Here is a 21,682-nt window from a genome sequence, read left to right as displayed (position 1 = left end):
TCTGAACAGCAAGAATGAAAAGGGTAGATTTTTGAGCTGTAGGTGGGAATTTGGAATCCCCTGTGATCTATTTTATCCACATGACAGCCTGCAAAGGTCCACAGTAGGGACCCACCTTTCCCAAAGTTTCTTTTACATGTGTGGCCATGCAAAAGTTATCGAAAATCATCCTTCAATAGATAAAAGTATTTAATTACCCATTAGAAGAGAAAGGCTATTTTAGTTTTTATTTTTCCACCTCTTTGTGTAAAACAAAAAAGAAAAAGCTTTTAAGAGTCATCTGTTTGAGCAGAAATTCCATTTACCTTGCAACCTGGAAGTTCCTACTTGGTGGGACTTAATGGTGATCTCCCACAAAATGTCCATGCCAAACCTCTGAATGTGACCTCACATATTTGGAAAATCTATTGATACTTGGCAGATGTAATCAAGTTAAGGATCTCAAGATGAGATCATCCTGCATTAACTGGTGGGCCCAAAATCCAATGACAAGAGACTTTACAAAAAGGGGAGACACAGGATTTCCCTGGTGGCGCAGTGGTGAAGACTCCGCCCTCTCAATGCAGGGGGCCCAGATTCGATCCCTGGTCAGGGAACTAGATCCCACATGCATGCTGCAACTAAGAGTTTGCATGCCACAACTAAGGAGACTGCCTGCCACAACTAAGACCCGGTGCAACCAAATAAGTAAATAAATAAATATTTTTTAAAAGTCACATGAAGCCAGAGGCAGAGAAGGGAGTGACTCCAACCAACCAGGAGCTGGAGGCCAGGAACGGACCCCCACCCAACTCCCCGAGCCTCCAGAGGGAGCACAGCCAACACCTTGATTCAGGCTTCCGGCCCCCAGAACTGTGGGAGAGTAACTTCCTATCGTTCTAAGCCATCCAGTTTGCGGTAACGTCTTACAGCAGCCCAAGGAAACCAATACACCCTGTTTCTGCACATTATCCATCTTTGTCATTGCTCTGGTCACCTGGTGGCCCTAGAGGCAGTTATATGATTCCAGCCTATCATTCTAGAGAGCACTTTTCTATTAAAAAGTTGTCGCTGTTGTCTAAGCCACTCGGCAGGTAATGCCCATCTGGACTTTCCCGGTTATGTGTGCCCATAAATTTCCTTTTTGGAGGAAGATAGTTCATGACGTTTCTGTGACCTGCCATTGAAAGAGCCCAAACTCTTGAACCAAAGTTGCCAATGACATTTTGATTATTAAGTTTCTTCCCCTCATAACAGGGAAGCAATAAAGCCAGGACCAGCACTTCTGTCCCAGAATTTCTAGTCCCATGTTCCTACATTAAAAAGGGAGCATATTTCAATTCAGCTCATTTGCCAAAAGCAAGTCACATGGAAGATATAATCTAAAAGCTCAGTAGGGCTTCCCTGGTGGCGCAGTGGCTGGGAGTCCACCTACCGGTGCAGGAGACACGGGTTCGTGTCCCGGTCCGGGAGGATCCCACATGCCGCGGAGCGGCTGGGCCCGTGAGCCATGGCCGCTGAGCCTGCGTGTCCGGAGCCTGTGCTCCGCAACGGGAGAGGCCACAACAGTGAGAGGCTGGCGTACCACAAACAAAAAAACATAAAAAGCTCGGTAAATGACAATTAAAAATTTCACAAAACAGTTAAAAATGGACACAAGATTAATGTCTTCCATTTGTTTCCGTGTTATACTAACACACTGATGTCACCACGTGTGTATCTTGTTGACAGAGGATCTGAAACTCCGTCAGGACTATGCTGATGGATTCGGTGGTTTTGATGGTGGCCAATCCATTTCCTTTCACAGTTGGTCTCAATTTAGAGATTGGTCCAAAAGTTACAAGTAACTTTTTGGTAGGTACATTTTTACCTGCCCCAAACCACCAGATGGCAAGTGATACGCACAAGTTACGTGCTGCTTAAAATTTGACCTTTTCAAAGAGCTTTGCAAACAAGCTACTAGGTGAAGCTCATTGGATACTCAAGCAAGACCTGCCCTGCCCAGAAATCATCAAGCAAACATTTGCTCACGTTGTCCATTAGCCTGGTGAACTGACAGTCGCTGGTCCTCTGGGAAGCATGCGGACGGGCGCTACCGCAGGCAGCCAGCTCTGAGCCCACAGGCTGTTCTATGCAATTTGCTCTCACCGGTTGAGTTGTATGCTTGCCTCAAATTGTGGTGTTCGTTTCCTGAGCTGTTTATGCCATTTTTCTTTGGTATTGATTTGTGATTTAGTTAAATATCACACAAACCGCTTAAATATGAGTGAGAATAAAGTTAGTTTATATGAAAACTAGTTTGAAGACTTTGGAAAAACGGATCAAGGTAAGTAACTCAAAATGGCTCTTATACTAGGTGTTGGAGAGACCATTTTAACAGATTAGGGGCAAATCAGAAACATCTTGACACCTGCACCCGAAACGCTCAAGAGCCACAAGTTTTTACTCTATTTTAAAGAAACCAAGAGTAGAATCACTGCAGGCTGCGTTCAAGTGTGGTTTCTGCACAAAAGTCAGAGATTCCCCAGGCCGTTGACCCGTTCTCAGAGAACGGCCTGGCCTGACGTCACAAGATGAGTGTCCATAGACAGAATGTATATTTCTGTCATCGAAAGTAAGATGATATGATGGAGGTGAACATGTGTCATTGTTCCTGATTCCCCACTTTAAGAGACTGTTTTTCCATTAGATGACTCACTACCCGTGCTGATCTTGTCTGATAAGAGGGCTTCTGCCCTCATCAGCGAGTTACTCAGCCCTTGTCTCCCTCTTGAACAGGAATCTGCACTAATCAGCAGTGGCTGGAGGCTCACATGCCTCCTAATTAACTGTCCTTGGCTGTCATTTGCCTCTGAGTCAAACCTACACAATTAAAAAAAAATTGAAATCTAGGGCTTCCCTGGTGGCGCAGTGGTTGAGAGTCCGCCTGTCCATGCAGGGGACACGAGTTCGTGCCCCGGTCCGGGAAGATCTCACATGCCGCGGAGTGGCTGGGCCCGTGAGCCATGGCCGCTGAGCCTGCGCGTCCGGAGCCTGTGCCCCGCAACGGGAGAGGCCACGACAGTGAGAGGCCTTCATACCTCAAAAAAAAAAAAAGCAAAAAAACAACAAAATAAAACAAAACCCAGCAGCCGGAGGTCCTGACACTGCGGTCCCTGGCCGGGGCCAATCCCCTGTTGGGGTGATGTCCTTTTAAAGAGCTCCGTATACATCTCCTCGTCACAACATGCTTCGTAAATGATTAACTTGAGCAACTCTACAAGGAAAGGACCCAAGGAACATTTAAATGAAACTTCCTTCCTTTTAGGTTATTTTGTAATGTTTGTAGGATACTTTTTTTTTTAATTATTTATTTTTGGCTGTGTTGGGTCTTTGTTGCTGTGTGCGGGCTTTCTCTAGTTGCTGCCAGCAGGGGGCTACTCTTCATTGCGGTGCACGGGCTTCTCATTGCAGTGGCTTCTCTTGTTGCGGAGCACGGGCTGTAGGTGCACGGGTGTCAGTAGTTGTGGCACGTGGGCTCAGTAGTTGTGGCTCACAGGCTCTAGAGTGCAGGCTCAGTAGTTGTGGCGCACGGGCTTAGTTGCTCTGCGGCATGTGGGATCTTCCCAGACCAGGGCTCGAACCCGTGTCCCCGGCATTGGCAGGCAGATTCTTAACCACTGTGCCACAAGGGAAGCCCTGTAGAATACTTACATACTTTAAAAAATATAGTCACCCTCAGCAGGGGCATACCGCTTTACATTCTATCATGGCTTAAATATCCAGCTCTGAACACGCTGGCATGGTCCAGGCCACTTGTCGTTGTTAACGGCCATAGGGTATTTCATGTCAACGCATAATTTGCTTAGCGGTTTCCCCTATTGTGTGTGTCTGGCCCGTTTCCAGTTTTATACTGTGTTGAACCGCAGCTGCTGTGTATATATTTGTACATATTATGTTGTATATTTTTTTGGAGTTATTTTCTTGTAGCATATTCCCAAAAGTGGAATTACTGGGTCAAACATTCTTAGCTCTTGTTACACATTGTCCAATTTTTCTCAGGAAAGAGAGGAACCACTCTAAAGGGCCACCAGCAGGGTATGAATGTGCTTATTTCCTTAAAGTCCTGCCAGCATTGTGCTTTATTCTTTAAAAAGAAAAGTTGTGCTAGCTTAATAGATGGGAGATTGTTTTAAGTGATATTTCTGTCATTGCTGGGGGTTTGAAATCCATCAGCTTGGGATCGGGCCAGGTGGCCACAGGTCTGTGTAGGGTTCCCAGCACAAAAAAATGCAGCCAGCTGCCCCCAGGGAAGAGTAAATAGGTCACCAGGGTGGCAGCCCTGCCAGTGCCCGGTAGTCACTTCTCTTTAACGTAAGCGACTTCTAAGGAGGCTTGTACCACACATGTGAGGCATATTTTGTCCCTGAGGGAAGACTTCAAGAATTCTTTGTATTAGTCTGGATCAGCAAAATCTCCCTTACCCACCTTTACGGAAGATGGCTGGGGTTCGCGTGATAAGTCGGTCTTTGTGAAAGTACGGATTAAATGGAATTCTGTCGGCCTTGGAGGGGTGCTCTGGGAAACCACGCAGGGACTGAGAGCGTGGCTCTATCTCTGCCTTTCCTCACTTGCAAAAAGAGAAAATTCCACCCTGTATGTGTGTGGAGGTTTAGAACCCCCATGCACCCAACATCTCCAGCAAACAACAGCCTTCCACCCAAACTGGAGCCGTTCCAGGTGACTGAGCCCGGAGGTCCCTGCAGATGGAGGTACAACTGAACCCAGAACTTAGTTGGGTGGCCTTAGATGGGAGGTTGCTTCATTCTAGGGCGTGGCCTTGCCTGTGGAGATTCTCGGGGTCAGCCCAAGATGACCCCGACTGGAGAGCCATCGGGACACCGTGGGGCTTCTTGCCTCCAGCCCCAGACCTGCTGTTTCCTCTGCCCGGAGGCCTACCTCCATCTTTGCTCTGTGCTTCCTCCACATTGAAATGATAGGTCATCATTTCAACGTCATCTTTTCCCCTTTCGGGGTCAGGAGCTGCCATTCTGAGCTCCCAGAGCATCCTGCCCTTTTCTCCTCTATACACTCATCACACTGGACCATGGCAGCTGGAAATGCGTTTGACCCGTCTTCAGTGCCTGGTGCAGGACTCAATTTGTGGAATGAATGAATGAACGTATGTGATGATGAAAGGCTGAAGTAATTAACTCTGGTACTTACAGTGGCCACCAGGTCCTACGGTTTGCAGCAATCCAGGGCTGGACCAGAAACTTGTGAGGCATCCGAGGCAAGTGAGCCCTTGAGTTCTCTTTATCTCAGAAGCTGGAGATGAAGGGGACTCTGACCCACAGCTGTGGCAGCAAGGGGAGTGCTCTGGGGTCTCGTAGGCAGCTGGTTCTCTAGTTATCTCTCAGCCTTAGTAAAATTAGAATCATTTCTTCCAAACACCTTTTGGACTGTAGTCTTTGTTTCAGTGACCTCAGAATCCCTTTATGGAATGAGGCCAGAAAATAAAAAAGAAACAAAAACTATCAATCAAAACTTTGTCGTGAGGAAGCAGATTTCCTTTTCTTTTATGTTGCTCTACAAAGACCTCACAAAATATCGCACACGTATCACAACCCAGTTTAGGTCCTCGAGTCCTTAGCAACACTTCGTTCTGTTTACTTGACAGACATAAAGGAGCCACTGCAAAGTTCTGGACACACTGGGGGACCAGGGCTGGGGTTCCTTGCATTGGGGGTGGGTACAGAAATTCTCATCTGAGGCAACTGCAAGGAATACAAAAACCAAAAAAAAAAAAAAAAAAAAAATTAGGGCTGAGAATTGTGCTGAAAGCTAGGCCTAAGAACAAGGACAATACCGAGGGTGGATTGGCAGAGAAGAGAGGGCGTAGGCATCACTGGGCAAGAGGAGGCTGAGTGGTCGAAGGCTTGTTTTGAGTGGCCACAGCAAGACAGTCTCTGAAGGGCCCAATGCGCCAGGAGTAGAAAGAAACTTCCAGAAAGGGATAGCATATGGCCATTGCCTTTAAGGACTTTCCCAAACATCCAACCAGCAGGGAAATCAGACAAAACAGCAGGTCACAGCACACAGAATGCACTGGTGAAAGCGAATATTATTTCCCAACCATGACCATTTTCTCGTTGCAATGACGATAAATATGTTAACAGTAACTTTTCATCTAATAATTTAGACAGGATGCACATTAGTCTTTGCTCAAGCAAAGAGTTTACTTTGCATGAATTTGATATTAAAGATGGTTGCATAAACCAAGCTTTTCATGTAATCTTCAAAATTTTAAAGTTGCACGTCCTCTGGTGGAAAAGCGATAAATCAGTAAAACGAAAAATTCTTGCAGCTGTGTTGCTGTGCAGAGTTTATGAGTGTCTTTGCCAACATCAGATTCTTTAGAGAAGTAGGTTAGGTAGGATATAAATTATAAATTAATAAGTAAAAATAGAATCCCTGGATTCTACTATTTTCTATCATAGGTTGTAGCCACTTATAATTACAATTTAATTTTTTTCAGTATATCATGTAAAGACAACAGCAACTACTCTTTCTCAGGCACCTAGATATCCTGTTTACTTTAACTGTAATTTTCTAAAATACAAAGTTCCTCAAACTGAGAATCACAGATGCCTAAACATCTGCAAAATTTTAATTTTGTATTTTTGCCTTAGTGAACGTTTTTCAAAATTAGCGATTATAAAGAGAAAACTTACAGTGGCAACTTACATTTGGTATTTTCATAAAAAGACTTTGATTTAAGTCATTGTTTTCTCAAACTGGGATTCATGAGCAAATTCTAAGAGGACTTAAAAATTATTTCCCTGTAAATTCCTCAAGTTTAAGAAACATTTGCTATAGTACCTATCCTTATAATTCAAAGTCCATTCTTCTCTGATTCTTTTGATTGATGACATATTAACACTCTATCTCATAGTTTCTAGTATCTCTTTGACGATAAATTAAGTCCTTGGTTGTTAAAGATTTGCTTCTACTTTTATTTCCTAAAGCAGTTTTGTTTTTCCATGACAGGTTTTAAATTTGTCAAGAAGCATGGTGTTTGGTATTTTTTTCCCCAGGACCATGATTTTCTCCATTGTTACCAAAGATTCAAGTAAGAGTTGCATGAACGTCACAAGTGAAGTAAAATATCTTTGTCTTTTCCTTACAATAAGGATCATGGGACTGCTTGACAGCTTCACCTTTATAAAAATAACTTTCAAATTATGAAGGAGTCATGACGCTTTAGCAGTCCAGTCGAACGCTGAGGGCACGTGGGATAAAATTCACATGAGGAAGGTTTATTCACAGTGTCTGATGGTTTGAGCTGGATCTCTAATAAAGAAACATCAAGGAGAAAGATAAAGAACTCCGACCTGGGATCGGGCTCTACTGGCAAGGAATAAACCATTTAAAGTGAATTTTATTCAAATCCTGCCCAACTTCCTGGGCTAAACTCAAATGCCACTTTCTTTTTTAAAAAAATTTAATTTTTTTTTATACAGCAGGTCCTTATTAGTCATCAGTTTTATACACATCAGTGTATACATGTCAATCCCAATCTCCCAATTCATCCCACCACCACCCGCACCCTCCCCCCGCTTTCCCCCCTTGGTGTCCATACGTTTGTTCTCTGCATCTGTGTCTCTATTTCTACCCTGCAAACCGGTTCACCTGTACCATTTTTCTAGATTCCACATGTATGCGTTAATGTACAATATCAAATGCCACTTTCTCCTCGACACCTCCCCACATCAGCCTACCTCTTCCTTTTCCTTAGCTGGCCCTCCTCTCTCCCCTCGATGCACCTCCTTTAATCTGTCTCTGGACAATGGCCCGCCCCATCTTTACCTATGTTAGTTATTAAGTGGATGTCTTGTCTTCCCTGTAAGATTGTATTCTGTCTTTTAAGGAGGAACCACATCCAACTGCCCAGAGCGCATTCACAGCACCGGTTATGGATGTATTCAATCAAGTAACAAGTAAGATCTTGAATGTGAAATGTTGTGTGTGGGCCATGCTCCAAACTCAACGGGACCATATCTACCCATCTTTGCGGGAGTCAGAGATCCTACTGCAATGCCTTTCATCTGATCAGTTCTCAGTAAACATCGGCTGAATGAATGGATGATAGGAGTGGCAAGTTCATCACATAAGCTTCAAAAGCACCAGAGTCACTCTGCATCCATCCTGGCTCCTCCTCTGGGCCAGAATACATGGCGCAGCATGGGTAACATCATGGATTTTTTTTCACACTCTGTTTGAAATCCGCAGGTAAATCTCATCATGCCACTCCGACCCCCGCCCCCAAATTCCTTTCTAAAGTCTAAAACCCTTAGGGTGGCGTGACTCATTCATTCATTCAACAAACATTGACGGAGCACCTAATATACGCAGAGACTTGCCTCTGACAGGCTCTGGGGATACAGAGGTGAAAAGACAGATGGACTCCGGCCTGCAAGAAGCTCTCATTCTAGTGAAGACAGGAAGGCAATGAACACAAACAGATACGTCAGAATCTATAGTGGCTGGAGGGGGCAGGGAAGGAGGAGGTAATCAAGCTGGACCAGGCGTTTTAATGCTTGGAGTCAATGAACTCCAAGAAAGGGGCTCTTCCAAATGGGAAAAAATTACATTTTTACTAACTTAGCTTATTATAGGAATGCAACATGGAGGGAGACACCTGGTGCAGGAGGGAACGAGTTGGTGGATGGATGGATGGGTGGATGGATGAGTGGACAGATGGATGGATGATGAAAAAATTCAGGGCAGATGCAAAGTAGTTCACATTTACAATGTCTTTAATCAATCCTTCTCCTCTTGGAAATAAGATTTCCCTTCCAGCTAAGGCTGATGGAAATCTTGTGCTGATAATATCAACAGCCCTTCTCCCAAAGCAGGATCCTGGGGAAACTTGGCAAGAAACACTGACTCTGGATTCAGCCGCCCAGGCTTGGCCACAGGTGGAGCCGCTGGGCTGGTGGCCACAGGAACCACAGTCGATGACCGGGGCATCTGATCCTCCTAATCTGAAGGCAAAGGAGACAGTCACATAAAACTGCCATGGACGGTGCAGTGTGAGAGGAGCAACCTGATGAGAGGACCATTCACGCGCATCTGAGGAGAAAGAAAGGGTTTCACCGGCAGGATGGCCAAGCCAAACCCACCTGCCAAGCCTTTTCAGGTGGCACAAAGCCCAGTTTTAGAAGACTCCAGGTGTAGAAGGACTTTGAAAAAGGGCACCTGTCTTGGCCACTGTACAATAACAACCCAGCTGCAGAAGACATGCAGTTCCCCATCATCCTCTGAACATGGGTTTGAAAGACAAAATACAAAATAAAAATAGTAACTCCCATCTATTGAGAGCCTCCTATGTGCTTTTCAATTTCCACAGTTATCCCCAGCTGTCTCGGTCACCTTGTGAATGTTGGTGAACTGTTACTATTAACACCATTTTACAGAGCAGGAGACTGAGGCTCAGAGAAGTGAAATAAGTTGTCTCCATTACAGAAATGTAAGTAGCAGAGTTAAGGGTTTGAATCCAGGTCTTTCTGATTCCAGAGCCCAAGCCCTTGCCTTTTCTTTAAATAAATCTTTGATTTATGGAGAAATCTCATTCTCTTGGCTGGGGAAGGAAACTCATGCAATAATTCTGAAATAAGACCATTTTATGAGTATTAGGTGGGGATTTTCAAAAGCCCTTCATATTGCCTCGGTGAAATAGCATCGTCTTACGGAACTGCCCACCACAGGGCCCGGGGGTTGCTACCACCTCCTCCCTTGGAGCCAGGGAAGTGGGCTGCTACAGCTTCTGAGCAGGAACAGGTGTGTTAACAGATAACAAAGAGTTTAGGAAAGAGAGGTCAAGACCAAAAATATCACTGGGACACAAGGATTTCCTTTGCAAGGGGATTTACGAGAGAAATCTCCTTCAGACCCCTTAGCACGCTGCTCTGGGGAAACCTGAGTGAAACAAGCTGTTGAGAGAACAAAGGGCCTTGTGTTCGGGGAGCCGGGTACCTGGCAGCGGCAGGTGCGCTGTGATGGGGAGGCCCAAGGTGCACTCCCCACCCATGGACCCTCTCTCCTCCCGGGACTCGGCCCCTCCGGGCTGGTAGCGCCTGCGTGGCTCTGGGTTGGAGTGGCCGTCGTCCAGCGCTCCAGGCCGGCTCTGAAGGCCCTGGGGCACAGCCGGCTGCTCAGATGGGTCGTCGGGTCCAGACCTTTAAATTGCTTCTGAAGGCCCGTGACTCCCAATATAGGTCTCCAGCTCGGATCTCTGAGCACCGGACGCGTTTATCCAGCCACCTACTCGTCACCGCTATGCGTATGACTCCTAGGATCTCGGATATGAAAAGACCCCAAAGGACTCATTTCTCCTCTCCCGCGCCGTCTCCTTGGGTCTGTCCCATTTCAGGACACGTTGTCACCAGCCACCCAGAGGCTCGAACCGCGATCCGCAGTGGCACCGCCGACTCCTCCCCACGCCACAGGCCAGTCATCAGCAGGTCCTGCCCGCGCCCTCCCCAGGGGATGCACCTGAATGCCTGCATCCCCGCCAGTCCCGCCCCAGGCCGAGCCGCTCGCCTCCAGCGCGGGAGCCCCCGCCTCAACCTCTCCTTCCGCCCTCGGGCCTGTGCGGGGCCCCGCCCCCGCCCTGGCCCCGCCTCACCTTGCCCACAGGTCTCCTGCCACCGTGCCCTTTGCTTGGTTCCGCCACCACGCCAAGCGCGTTCCCATGAGGCTTCACGCTCTAGTTCCCTCGGCCTGGAAAGGTTCACCCAGGCCTTCGTTCGGTTGACTTTCCCACTGGTTAGTTCCTGGCTCACGTGTTACTTTCTCAGAGAGACGGAGACCACCCATCGTGAATCTCACCAGCTTGTCCATCATTTGGTTTCTCCCTTCCACTCTTGTATTGTCTGTCTCCATACCTGACGGATGGCCAACGAGGTCTGTGCATTTCTTCATCACCTTCTTAACCCCAAGGCCTGCCACAGGGCCTCACACGTAGTAGCTGCTCAATAAACATTCGTGGACTAGCTGAATGATTGCGACCCCAGCCTATCTGTCCAGTGTTACTTCCTGTCACCCCACTGCCCACCTCATCCTCCCTCCAGCCGGGATCTGGGAAGAGGGACTACTGTGGTCCCAGCCTGGGCACCACGCATGGCCCTGCCTTTGCCCGGTCCCCCCGACCTGAAGGCGTGCCACCCTCCTGGCTTCTGGCCCTCCCCCAGCTCCTAGTACTTTCCAGTGCGTGGCAGGTGCACGGTTATTGTTTGCATGGGATTCGGTCTCTCTCCCGGAGAAAGGGCAAATACCCTGATGGCCAGGGCCCCCGTGAGGGCTGTGGCTTCTGCCGGAGCCTGGCAGTGTGGGAGGGTTTCAGAAAGATCCCCGGAGTCCGAGTCTAGAGGCCAGGTCTTCGTCTTGATGCTGGTCCTAACCAGGTGTGTTGTTTCTTCAGGCCTCACTTCCTATAAAATGAAGCTGCTGCGGTGTCTGAGGTGTGGGCTGACCCCGGACTCCAGGACTCTCTTGACACTCACCTGCTCAAGAGGAGTTGCCAAAGCTGTCGCTGATTTGCACTGCTTTGCCCATCTGTTAAATGGAAATCAACTTAGCCACTAGCGTTTTGAGCCTAGATTAATACTTAGGAAGGATTTACAAAGGAAGAACCTAGTTAATCCTGAGATAGAGGGCTTTTCATTTCTATTTGCAAGGTGGGTGGGGACAGAGTCCCTGGCTAGGACAGTTCCCACATTCCTCTCTGTAAAGGCCCTTTGCTGATATAGTTTCTAACTTTACAGCCACGAAGCCAGCCCCAGCTTCCGTGGTTCAGCTCCCCTGCTGTCGGATGCACTCAGCGCCCGACTCTGGTCCAAGGGGGCGACACTGTGCTAAGTGGGGGCCGAGGTGAGCAGGTAACACTTCTAGACAAAACGGAGAGTCGATCGTGACAACGGCCAAAGGTCGCTCTTCACAGCATAAGATGATTATGACCCGGACTTCAGTGTTTGATTACAAACACGCTGAGGAGTACCAACGGGGGAACCAGACCCCTTTACATTGCTGCCGGCTCACGTCTGAGACCCATCAGAATCCTGGGCTGACCCCACGCCCACCGCTGAAGCTCAGCTCAAGATTTCAACCCCCACTGGGCTGAAATCTTCCTCTACATAGAGCAAGCTAGTTGGCTTGTTTAAACCCCACATTGCTTATCTATTAAATGGAGGTAACAATGGCGCCTAATCACAGGGTTCTTGCGAGGATAAGCAAGATAATACAGATAAAGCCCTTCTCCTAACGTCCAGCAAGCAGTAAGTGCTCATAAAAACACGTTATTAATATTCTACTTTAATAGTAAACTTTATAAAGTATATAATATTATACTTTAATATTAAAGTGTCCGTCAGTCCCATCGGTCACTGCATGACACGGTGTCCCCTTCATTCTTCAGAGCTCAGATCTTACAATATCTTTTAAATATTAGTCCTTTTCAGGCTTGGAATAAAATCTCAGCTGGGCCCTAAGAGGACAGAAACATCAGATAACTAGGCTCTCAGAAACACTCCACCCACACACACCCAGCGATGAAAAGGGCTTTCAGACCTGGTGCTGGGAATCCACTGGTTCCTCCAAGGTTTCCCTACTTCTTCTTTTAAATGCCATCACCTGAAACTGACTGAGGGCACCGGCAGCCCCTCACACACCAGTGCTTACGTGTGGGCGATGCATCCTGGTGTGGACATTCGGACACCCCCCTCTGCATTGGGACCTGGAGGGCAGCCCCCAGGGAAGGGTCCACGTAATCCTCCCGGATACACCCCCTAGCTGCTCTGCTGGACTGAACCCCTCCTGCCACCTGCTCTCAGTTCGTTAACCCCCAGAATGTCCTGAGCAAAACGTGTCAGGCCAGTGGGAATAATTTTCTGGTGCTGACCCCCCCACCCCCAAGATTGTCTGACGCAGGAAGCCACTGGCTGTAAGTGTGAAGACTCGGGCATGCACGCTATAATCACAGAGCATATTCGTTTATACTTGTTGATAGATGTTTCCTTACAGTCTTGTGATGTCCACCAAAGTGGTTTTTTTTTTTTTTTAACTCCAGTGGGCAAGGATGGGAGCTTTCTTTTTCTTTCTCCCCAAAACCCTTTGATGAAAGTTTCAAGGGCCATTCAATACACTGCCTGGCAATTATAAATCAAATCAATCCCAGTAACTGATAAGTGTTCTGAATTTTAAAACATTATTTTTTAAAATTTTAACCACCAATGTCTAGAGGCCTCAGAGTCACAGAGCTGGTGGTGTTTCAGGGAACAGAAGGGCATAAGGGACCACATCTATAGCTGAGAGAAGTCACTTTGAGTAAAACAGCAAAAGTCAAGAGGTAGATGCAATGAATAGAAAGGGCTGGCGAATCCCAGACCAGACCAGCCGCGCTTCCGCCTTCTCCGCAGCCCTGAGGGTGAGCTTCAGCGGTGGGCGTGGGGTCAGCCCAGGCTTCTGATGGGTCTCAGACTTGAGCTGGCAGCAACGTCAAGGGGTCTGGCTCCCCCGTGGTAATCCTCAGCCTGTTTGTGAATTCCTGCAGGAGCTTGTTAACCTCTAGAATCCTTCCCCCCAGCTCCTTTGAGAGACCCTGATTTGCAAAGTCTGGGCTGGTCTCAGTGATGAGCTGGAGCTGTCTCAAGCTGACTCACCAGAGCTGAGGGTTAATTTTTCAGGAATTTGGGGAGTTGGTTGTTAAATATAGCTATCATTAAAATTGAATTATACGATATAAACTTAGAATAAAGTTATATTAAAAACAAAGTATTAGTACTCAAAACATCACTTCCTGATTATCTTATTCCTTATTATTATCTATGCTCTTGAGGTAATTTACATCAATGTATCTCTATGGTAAGAATACTGTATAATGTATACAGTATTTGTATACATTGTATAATGGTGTATTATGGTACGTCTGTATAATGGTGGGTTATGGTACGTCTCTTCCTAACTCCACATTCAGTGATTCACATTGGTAGCCTGACGAGAGTATTTACATACTGGCAATTGGCAATGTCTATAAACCAGGGCTCCACCACCTGAGAAGAGCTGATAAACATTTACGAGCACACCACTGGGGGTGGAACCCACAAGTCAAGCTGGAATAATCCCCTGAGGTTGTTCTGACTTAGACAGAAGCTCTTCTTGGAACAACACTGCTAAGTGTAGACGCAGGGGACCCAGTGGCCTAGGATCTCTGTGCTCTTGGGAGAGAATTGAGGCACCTTCATCCAAAGCACTAAAAAGGACTTTGAGATCCTGGGCAGGTCACTTGCCTCCCTGTGCTTTAGTTCTGCCACCTGTGAAACGGCGCTGCTGACAGGGTCTTGCCCTACTGGGTGACTGTGAGGATTAATTGAGATAACATATGTGGAAGTCCTCAGAACAGTGCCTGGTAAGTGGAAGGCACTTGATCATTGCTGCCTATTCATTATGATCTGACGAAACATTAAAAACTTAGTTCAGCAGGTTACCTGTTTTTCTTTTATCATTTTTTTCTTCTTATGAGAATCCTACCTGGTTTGTAGAAAATTTAGAAAATATAATGAAAATGAGGAAAAGAACTAGCATCCCTCTCTAGCACCCTGTGATCATCTTGGTTCGCCTCCAGCCTTCTCATCTTTTCCCGACACCTAGACTATGTCCATCCCGATATCCTCTGGGAATGGCCAACTCATGATGTTATGGCAACATTTCCCATCCCACTATAGGTGGTTGATCGAGTTCACATCTTTGAGAGTCCCTTGGTTCTGCTCAGGCGCCAGCATGGCCTGTCGCCATGAGGACAGGTGACTGGCCAGGGGAGCGGCGTTTCCAGTGCTGGCGTTGCAGACAAACGTTCCCTATCAGCTACAAGGAGGCACCTCGTCCATCTTTTAGACACATGGTTGTTGAGAACCTAGTAGATACAAGGCGTGCTCTGGGGGTTGCGAAGGCTACCGGGTGTTTTGTTCCGATTAGTGAGCTCACGGTGTTGGTTGTGAGGATTACTATTTAGCAGGACAAGGAATACTAAGAAACACAAAGTAACTATAGGTTTCCTTTTAATCAAAAAACCTGTGTGTGGTGGGAGGAACCCCCTTGCCTGAAGCCCTTGTCAGGAGAAAGGTCGATCCAACCTTGTTAGGTTCACGCTCCTTGGGGAGGTCGGGACGTTTGCTCTTTCTCTGATTAGCTGTCCCCAGGGCCCTCGTCTCTCACAGCAGTGCTGATTCTAAGTGTCTTAAGGTTCAGTGGGTGTTTATCCCAGAAGATCCCAGACCAAGCCAACTGCTTCATCTTGCGCTTAACCCAGGACCGGGTGGGGGGACCTGGCCCATCGCTGGAGAGGCCGGCGTGCTGGACGCTGGGAGGTGTGCTCGGATCTCCAGGGAATTTTTTAAGGGTGACTTTGACAGCATGGGATTCGTGTCTCTCCACTGACTTTAGACTCATGCTCTCAGAGGACATCTAGTTCCCCCGCCCCATTGCCTCCTTCAGCCCCTCTTCCTGTGCCCCTTCCCAAGCAGCAGGGCCGCCCACACCAGACTGAAGACACAGCACCGAGGAGGCCCTGCCCAGGGGCCACCAGCACTTCCAGCAGCAGCCAGGCTACTGTCTGGCTTCGGGTGGCCTCATCCGTGTGGCTTCTGTATCTTAGATGATACAAAGGAGCTCATCACTGGAGCCACCAGTCAGGTTTCCAAGATGCAAAAACGACCCTGTCAAATCCCTGCTTATAATCCTTCAGAGGCTCTTGATGATCTATGTCCTAAAATCCAGATGATCTGGCATTACGTAGCCGTGCCCTGCAACGCAGCCTCGTTCCTGGAGGCTCCCTCGCTCTCCCCGGCTAACAGCTGTTCAGTTTTCCCCCCACCAGCTTCCAGGAGCGACCCTTCCTTTCAAGACAACTTTGACCTACTGTATAGCACAGGGAACTCTGCTCAGTACTCTGTAATAACCTAAATGGGAAAAGAATTTGAAAAAGAGTGCATGTATGTATATGTTTAACTGAATCACTTTGCTGTACACCTGAAATTAACAGAGCATTGTTAACCAACTGTGCTCTGATATTAAAAACAAAATCTGCTCTCCTCTCCCGCAATAGCCACTCTCCTTTAGTGCCACGTCCAAGAGAATATCTTACACAGTCTCCTTTTATCGGGCCAGGCTCACTTGAGGACAGATCTTTGCACCCCTGGCTCTCATGCGGTCAGAGATGCAGACAGGTGAGGCTGAATCAGTGAGCCAGCCTGGGCCCTCCTTCTGTCAGCCCTGGACCAGCAGAAAGGGCAGGACGACGGCGTGCGAACTGGCACAGGGTGGCAGAGGCAAGAGTTTGTGTAAAATGTGTCAAGGTCTCCACAGCCCAGGTAGTTTGGTTGTGACCACAAACTTAATCTTGAGCATGAAAGCAAAAAGCCAAGGAGAGAAGGAAGGGCTGGCTTTTCTATACAGTGCTTGCCATGCATCTCCTGGAATCTAGATTTGCTCAACGGTTCGTTAACAGGTCCATCTGGTTTACTTTTCCTGATAGATCTGTCTTCCAGAAATGGCCACAAAAGTACTTCCGTCTCACAAGCTCTTCCAGAACCTTGGTGTTATTTTCCCTCTCCCTGATCTGCCTCGTCTGTGAAGTGATGCTCTGTGACCTCGGAGTCTGGGTCCTAAAAGGAGACTCAGCCTCAGCTGACACTGCAAGGGGCAGAGACACACTTGCCCCACTGACTGCAGATTCCTGAGCAAACTCCACGTACACGCTCGTTGGTCTGAGCAACTACACTGTGGGATGGTTCATTTGCGGACGTTTATCAACCCTTGCCCTGGACGGAGAGGTTTCCCACGATGCGTGGCTTTGGGCACACTGGGCTGGTTGGTAACTCTCACCTTCTCTTTGTTAAGAATGTACATACTCCGCTGACCTCTCACGTTCTGTTTATGAGCTGTGTGGGGTTTTTTTTGTTTGTCTTTGTTTTCTGTTTTTTTAAGCATAACGTTCCTGAGACAGAGAGAACGCAGACCTCCACGCGCTGAACGACGTGCTGGTAGTATTTGTTTCCTGGCTGAATTTCACTCCCATCCCCCTCTGGAAACACCGGGGTCTAAGCGGCTAATCCACGAACTGAGACGTGGAGACGGGAGCCCCAGGTCAGGGGAGGGTGGTCTTTGTGCTTTCAGTCTCAGGGCGGCTGCACTAGGGTTTCCTCTGCCTGCAATCCTCACACTCCACTCTTTTTATTTCTTTGAATGATCGGATTTACTTATTTCCCGATGGCCTCTCCCACTGGAATATGAGCCCCCAGAGGCAGGGGCAGCGCCTGTATCCAGACTGGTCTTGGTAGTGTCTTCAGCACTTACTGCCTGGCCCAGAGGAGGTCCTCAAATATTTTATTTATTTGTTTTTTTTTTTAAATTAATTAATTATTTATTTTTGGCTGTGTTGGGTCTTCATTTTTGTGCGAGGGTTTTCTCTAGTTGCAGCGAGCGGGGGCCACTCTTCATCGCGGTGCGCGGGCCTCTCAATGTCGCGGCCTCTCTTGTTGCAGAGCACAGGCTCCAGACGCGCAGGCTCAGTAGTTGTGGCTCACGGGCCCAGTTGCTCCATGGCACGTGGGATCCTCCCAGACCAGGGCTCGAACCCGTGTCCCCTGCATTGGCAAGAGGATTCTCAATCACTGCACCACCAGGGAAGCCCCTATTTGTTTATTTGTTTGTTTTACATGCTGCAAGAATAAATGAGCTGGAGGTTATCCAGGTCCATTCCCCACCGCAGAGGAATTTCCTCCCTGTAGCCCAGGTGAGAATCACCTTGTTAACACCTCGGAGGTGGAGAGCGCCCTGCCTCACAGAGCAGCCTGTCCCATTCCATCTTTTGTTCAGCTTCAATGTGATATGAAGAAGTGTCTCTCCATAATTGTTAAAGATTGCTCTTGAGGGCTTCGTTAACTTGACTGCCCCCCGGAAGGGAAGTTCGAGGTCACCCATATCCCGCCTCCTGGGACGAGGCCCCAGGCAAATCTCTCGCCCTTTCTGGACCTTTGTGCCTTTGTGCAAACCGGAGCAGCTTACTCCAGTGCACTGAGGACAGCCATCAATCCGAAGGGATTCTGAACATTTGTCAAAGCTGAGGAAGAATTCATCTTCGTGTTTCATGTATGATGCTGGAGAATGCTGAAGAAGGGACATCTAACCCGACTCCTGTGCTCACTTTGGTGTGTCGGGATTGGGGTGCTGTCTCTCTGATCCCCTGTTGAGAGACATTGTAAAGGACCTTCTCCAATCCTGGACTAGAAATGTGATGGGCAGCTGGCTCACAGATTAGAATCATCCAGGGCAGTGGCTCCACTTTAGGAAGCTGCATGTCCTTCCCGCTCCAGGCAGGCGCATCAGGTCCTGCCTCTGGCTGTGGGGACAGGAGCGTGGTGGCCCTCGGGGCAGGGGCAGCCCTGGGAATGGGGGGCGTGGTCTCTCCTCCTGGCCTGTGAGGCCCTGCAGAGAGGGTCCTGTTCGGCAGAAGCATGCACTCAGGTGTGGCTTCAATCAAAAACACAAACAAAGGACTCCCCTGGTGGCGCAGTGGTTAAGAATCCGCCTGCCAATGCAGGGGACACGGGTTCAAGCCCTGGTCTGGGAAGATCCCACATGCCGCAGAGCAACTAAGCCCATGCACCACAACTGCTGAGCCTGTGCTCTAGAGTCCGTGAGCCACAACTGCTGAGCCTGTGAGCCACCACTACTGAAGCCCGCGCACCTAGAGCCCGTGCTCCGCAGCAAGGGAAGCCACTGCAGTGAGAAGTCTGCACACCGCAGCGAAGAGTAGCCTCCGCTCGCCGCAACTAGAGAAAGCCCTGCACAGCAACGAAGACCCAATGTAGCCAAAAATAAATAAATTAAATAAATAAATTTATTAAAAAAATCACACACAAACAAGATGACGCCTCGAAGGTCAGCCCCATGGTGGCTATTTTGTCTTGGAATTGGCAGGAGTTGTCATGCCTGGTGCTGCTTTGTCTTTGTGGCTTAAATGACAGTGAAGACAGCTCAGCGCTAGGCAAAAACAAACAAAAACAAAAACAAAAAACAACACCTCCTGGACACTAAGAAATTACGTTTTACCCCAAGTCCTTAACAAGGATGGAGAAAATCTCAGAATGAAATCCAGAGCTTCCTGAGATACCCCCTCTCCCCTCAGTACCTATGGGCACAGCCTCAGCCTCGTCATTTTACTTCACCCAGTGAACCAGCCTCTACTTCGCAAAGGAATCTAAGGGAAAGTCTTCTGCCAAGTCCCAACTGAGTCCCTGTGACAGTCAAGAACCTGGGCCAGGTTCTTGTGTAGGTTAAGGAAGCCTGAGAATGATAAAGATTATAGGGAAACAGTCTACCTTTCTTTACAAGGTCTTGTTTTGCATCTCTGACATCTCAGATTCAGCTATTACAATGAGGTCCTGTTGTAGAAAGAGCTGGCCTTTTATCACCACTTAAAATCTAATTAATCCATATTGAAGCACAAAGATTTCTGTTGTATTTTAGGGTGAGGGGTCATAGAGCGCTCTTTGTTCATCCTTAGACTTATATAATCATCAAGCATTGGGGATATAATTTTACCAAGCAAATTGGAAGGTAACAGATCAAATCCTTATCAGAAAGCCCAACTCATAGTTTTAACAGAGTCCTTCGTCCTTTACATGAAACATTATATTCAAGAAGAACAAAAACGCATTTCAGAGTGCCCAGAGTTAACGACCAAAACTTATATTCCCCAGGCAGCATCGAACCAAGATTGTCACACTACTGTCCACCACAAGACAGCAGCTCCTATAGAGGTGGCAAGGGTCCTAAGATTTGTTGCGATGGCTTTAGTCTTTAGAGTAGCAATGCAATTCGTTGGAATTTTGCTATCTCTGCTGGGATGGGTTTTATCCATTATTACAACTTTTTTGCCACATTGGAAAAACCTCAACCTGGACTTAAATGAAATGGAAAACTGGACCGTGGGACTCTGGCAGACCTGCGTCACCCAAGAGGAAGTGGGGATGCAATGCAAGGACTTTGATTCTTTCCTGGCTTTGCCCGCTGAGCTCAGGATCTCCAGGATTTTAATGTTCCTCTCAAATGGCCTGGGATTCCTGGGCCTGCTGGTCTCGGGGTTTGGCCTGGACTGCTTGAGAATTGGAGAGAGACAGCAGGATGTCAAGAAGCAGCTGTTAATCCTGGGAGGAATTCTGTTCTGGACAGCAGGTGTCACAGCCCTTGTTCCTGTCTCTTGGGTCGCCCACAGGACAGTCCAGGAGTTCTGGGATGAGACCATCCCCGAGATTGTGCCCAGGTGGGAGTTTGGGGAGGCCCTCTTTATCGGCTGGTTTGCTGGATTTTCTCTGCTGCTCGGAGGGTGTCTGCTAAACTGGGCCGCCTGCGGGACCCAGATTCCCCTGGCTTCCGGCCACTATGCAGTGGCAGAAATGCAAACTCAGTGTTCATACCTGGAGAATGGAACTGTCAATCCTTCAGTGTAAGACTTTGATGAGACCAGAGAGGTGTATCTCCCTATATCAACTGTGACGGTCTACATGATAAAGGGTTCTTTGTTATGTAACTATGTTTGTGATGGTCACATTTTCTCATTAAATACATTAAATCATGACTTTTCTATCCTAGATACCCCATCCCCCCAAAACCTGGAGAAGTAAGAAAGAGGCAAATCTTATATCTAAAGGAAAATGATTGTGGTAAGCATTACATAGGAATGAACAAAACAAACTTTCATTCATCTGGGTATTGAGATCAAACTTTGGTGGTGGTTGTCCAAGAGAGCACTAATTAGCTTTACTGTGTTCATTTGATATTAGAAATGTTTTTTTGGTTTTGTCGGTAGCTGAAATTGATAATTAGTTCCTGTTTCCTAAAGAAAAAAACCTAACAATCTGAAATCCTTTAAGCATTCTGCACTAGCAAAACCACATGCTCAGCCTATCCAAAGTGCTATTTCCACAACCATGATTTGGTCTTTCTTGAACAGAGGTGGTTTGTGTTCAGGAAATTGCTAGGAAGCCTGTGCGGCAGGACTTTATGAGGCTGAAGGGTTTCAGTACATTGTGATACTCTCAGATTTAAAATACTGGCCAATCTCTTCTTGTCTCTTCCCTCAAAAGCTTCGTACTTTAAAAAGATAAACAATCCCAAAAATATTTTGCTTAATATCCAGCTCATCTGCCCTAATAAAAATTTTCCTTTGTTCAGTTAAAAGTTACACGCATGGGGATGAACCAACAGAGGCGTTGATTCTAACCTATGCAGTCCTACTGCTTAATTTTTCCACGGCATAGAAAGCATATTTAAGCAAAGAAACAAAAATATAGCAAGCATTGATGTCCCTGTGTGTGAAGCTGTCAGGAAGGCGTGGAAGTAAACAGACTCGATATTTAGTTCAGAATCATTTCATATGTTATTGGGTATATGTAGCCTAAGAGATTAAAAAAAGAAAAGAAAAGCCTGATTTAAGGTCTACAGAAGAGATTTCTGAGATTGATTTGGTTAAGAAATACTTTTCTTGAACCTGTTTTTAAAAATGATAACACTCAGTTATAACCACAGTATGCGTATTGAAATGAGACCTCTTAACAGATGAAATTCTGATAGGTGCAACTAGTAAGATATATAGTAGCAGGAG

General features: G+C 47.3%; 1 protein-coding gene across 1 annotated transcript; it reads left to right on the top strand.

Annotated features, from left to right (window-relative positions):
• Positions 1 to 19,823: 19,823 nt before the first annotated feature.
• On the top strand, positions 19,824 to 20,528 carry LOC309977552 (putative claudin-24; the record flags this gene model as incomplete). The annotated part of the gene is made up of 1 exon (XM_082863684.1): positions 19,824 to 20,528. Exon 1 carries the CDS (start codon positions 19,866 to 19,868, stop codon positions 20,526 to 20,528), a length of 663 nt encoding a protein of 220 aa, XP_082719810.1. The 5' UTR covers positions 19,824 to 19,865.
• Positions 20,529 to 21,682: the final 1,154 nt, after the last annotated feature.

Source organism: Leucopleurus acutus (assembly GCF_964270905.1).
Source record: "Leucopleurus acutus genome assembly, chromosome: 21".
NCBI lineage: Eukaryota > Metazoa > Chordata > Mammalia > Artiodactyla > Delphinidae > Leucopleurus > Leucopleurus acutus.
The sequence above is the reverse complement of the archived record's forward strand: the minus strand, read 5'-3'. Positions and strand labels throughout refer to the sequence as shown.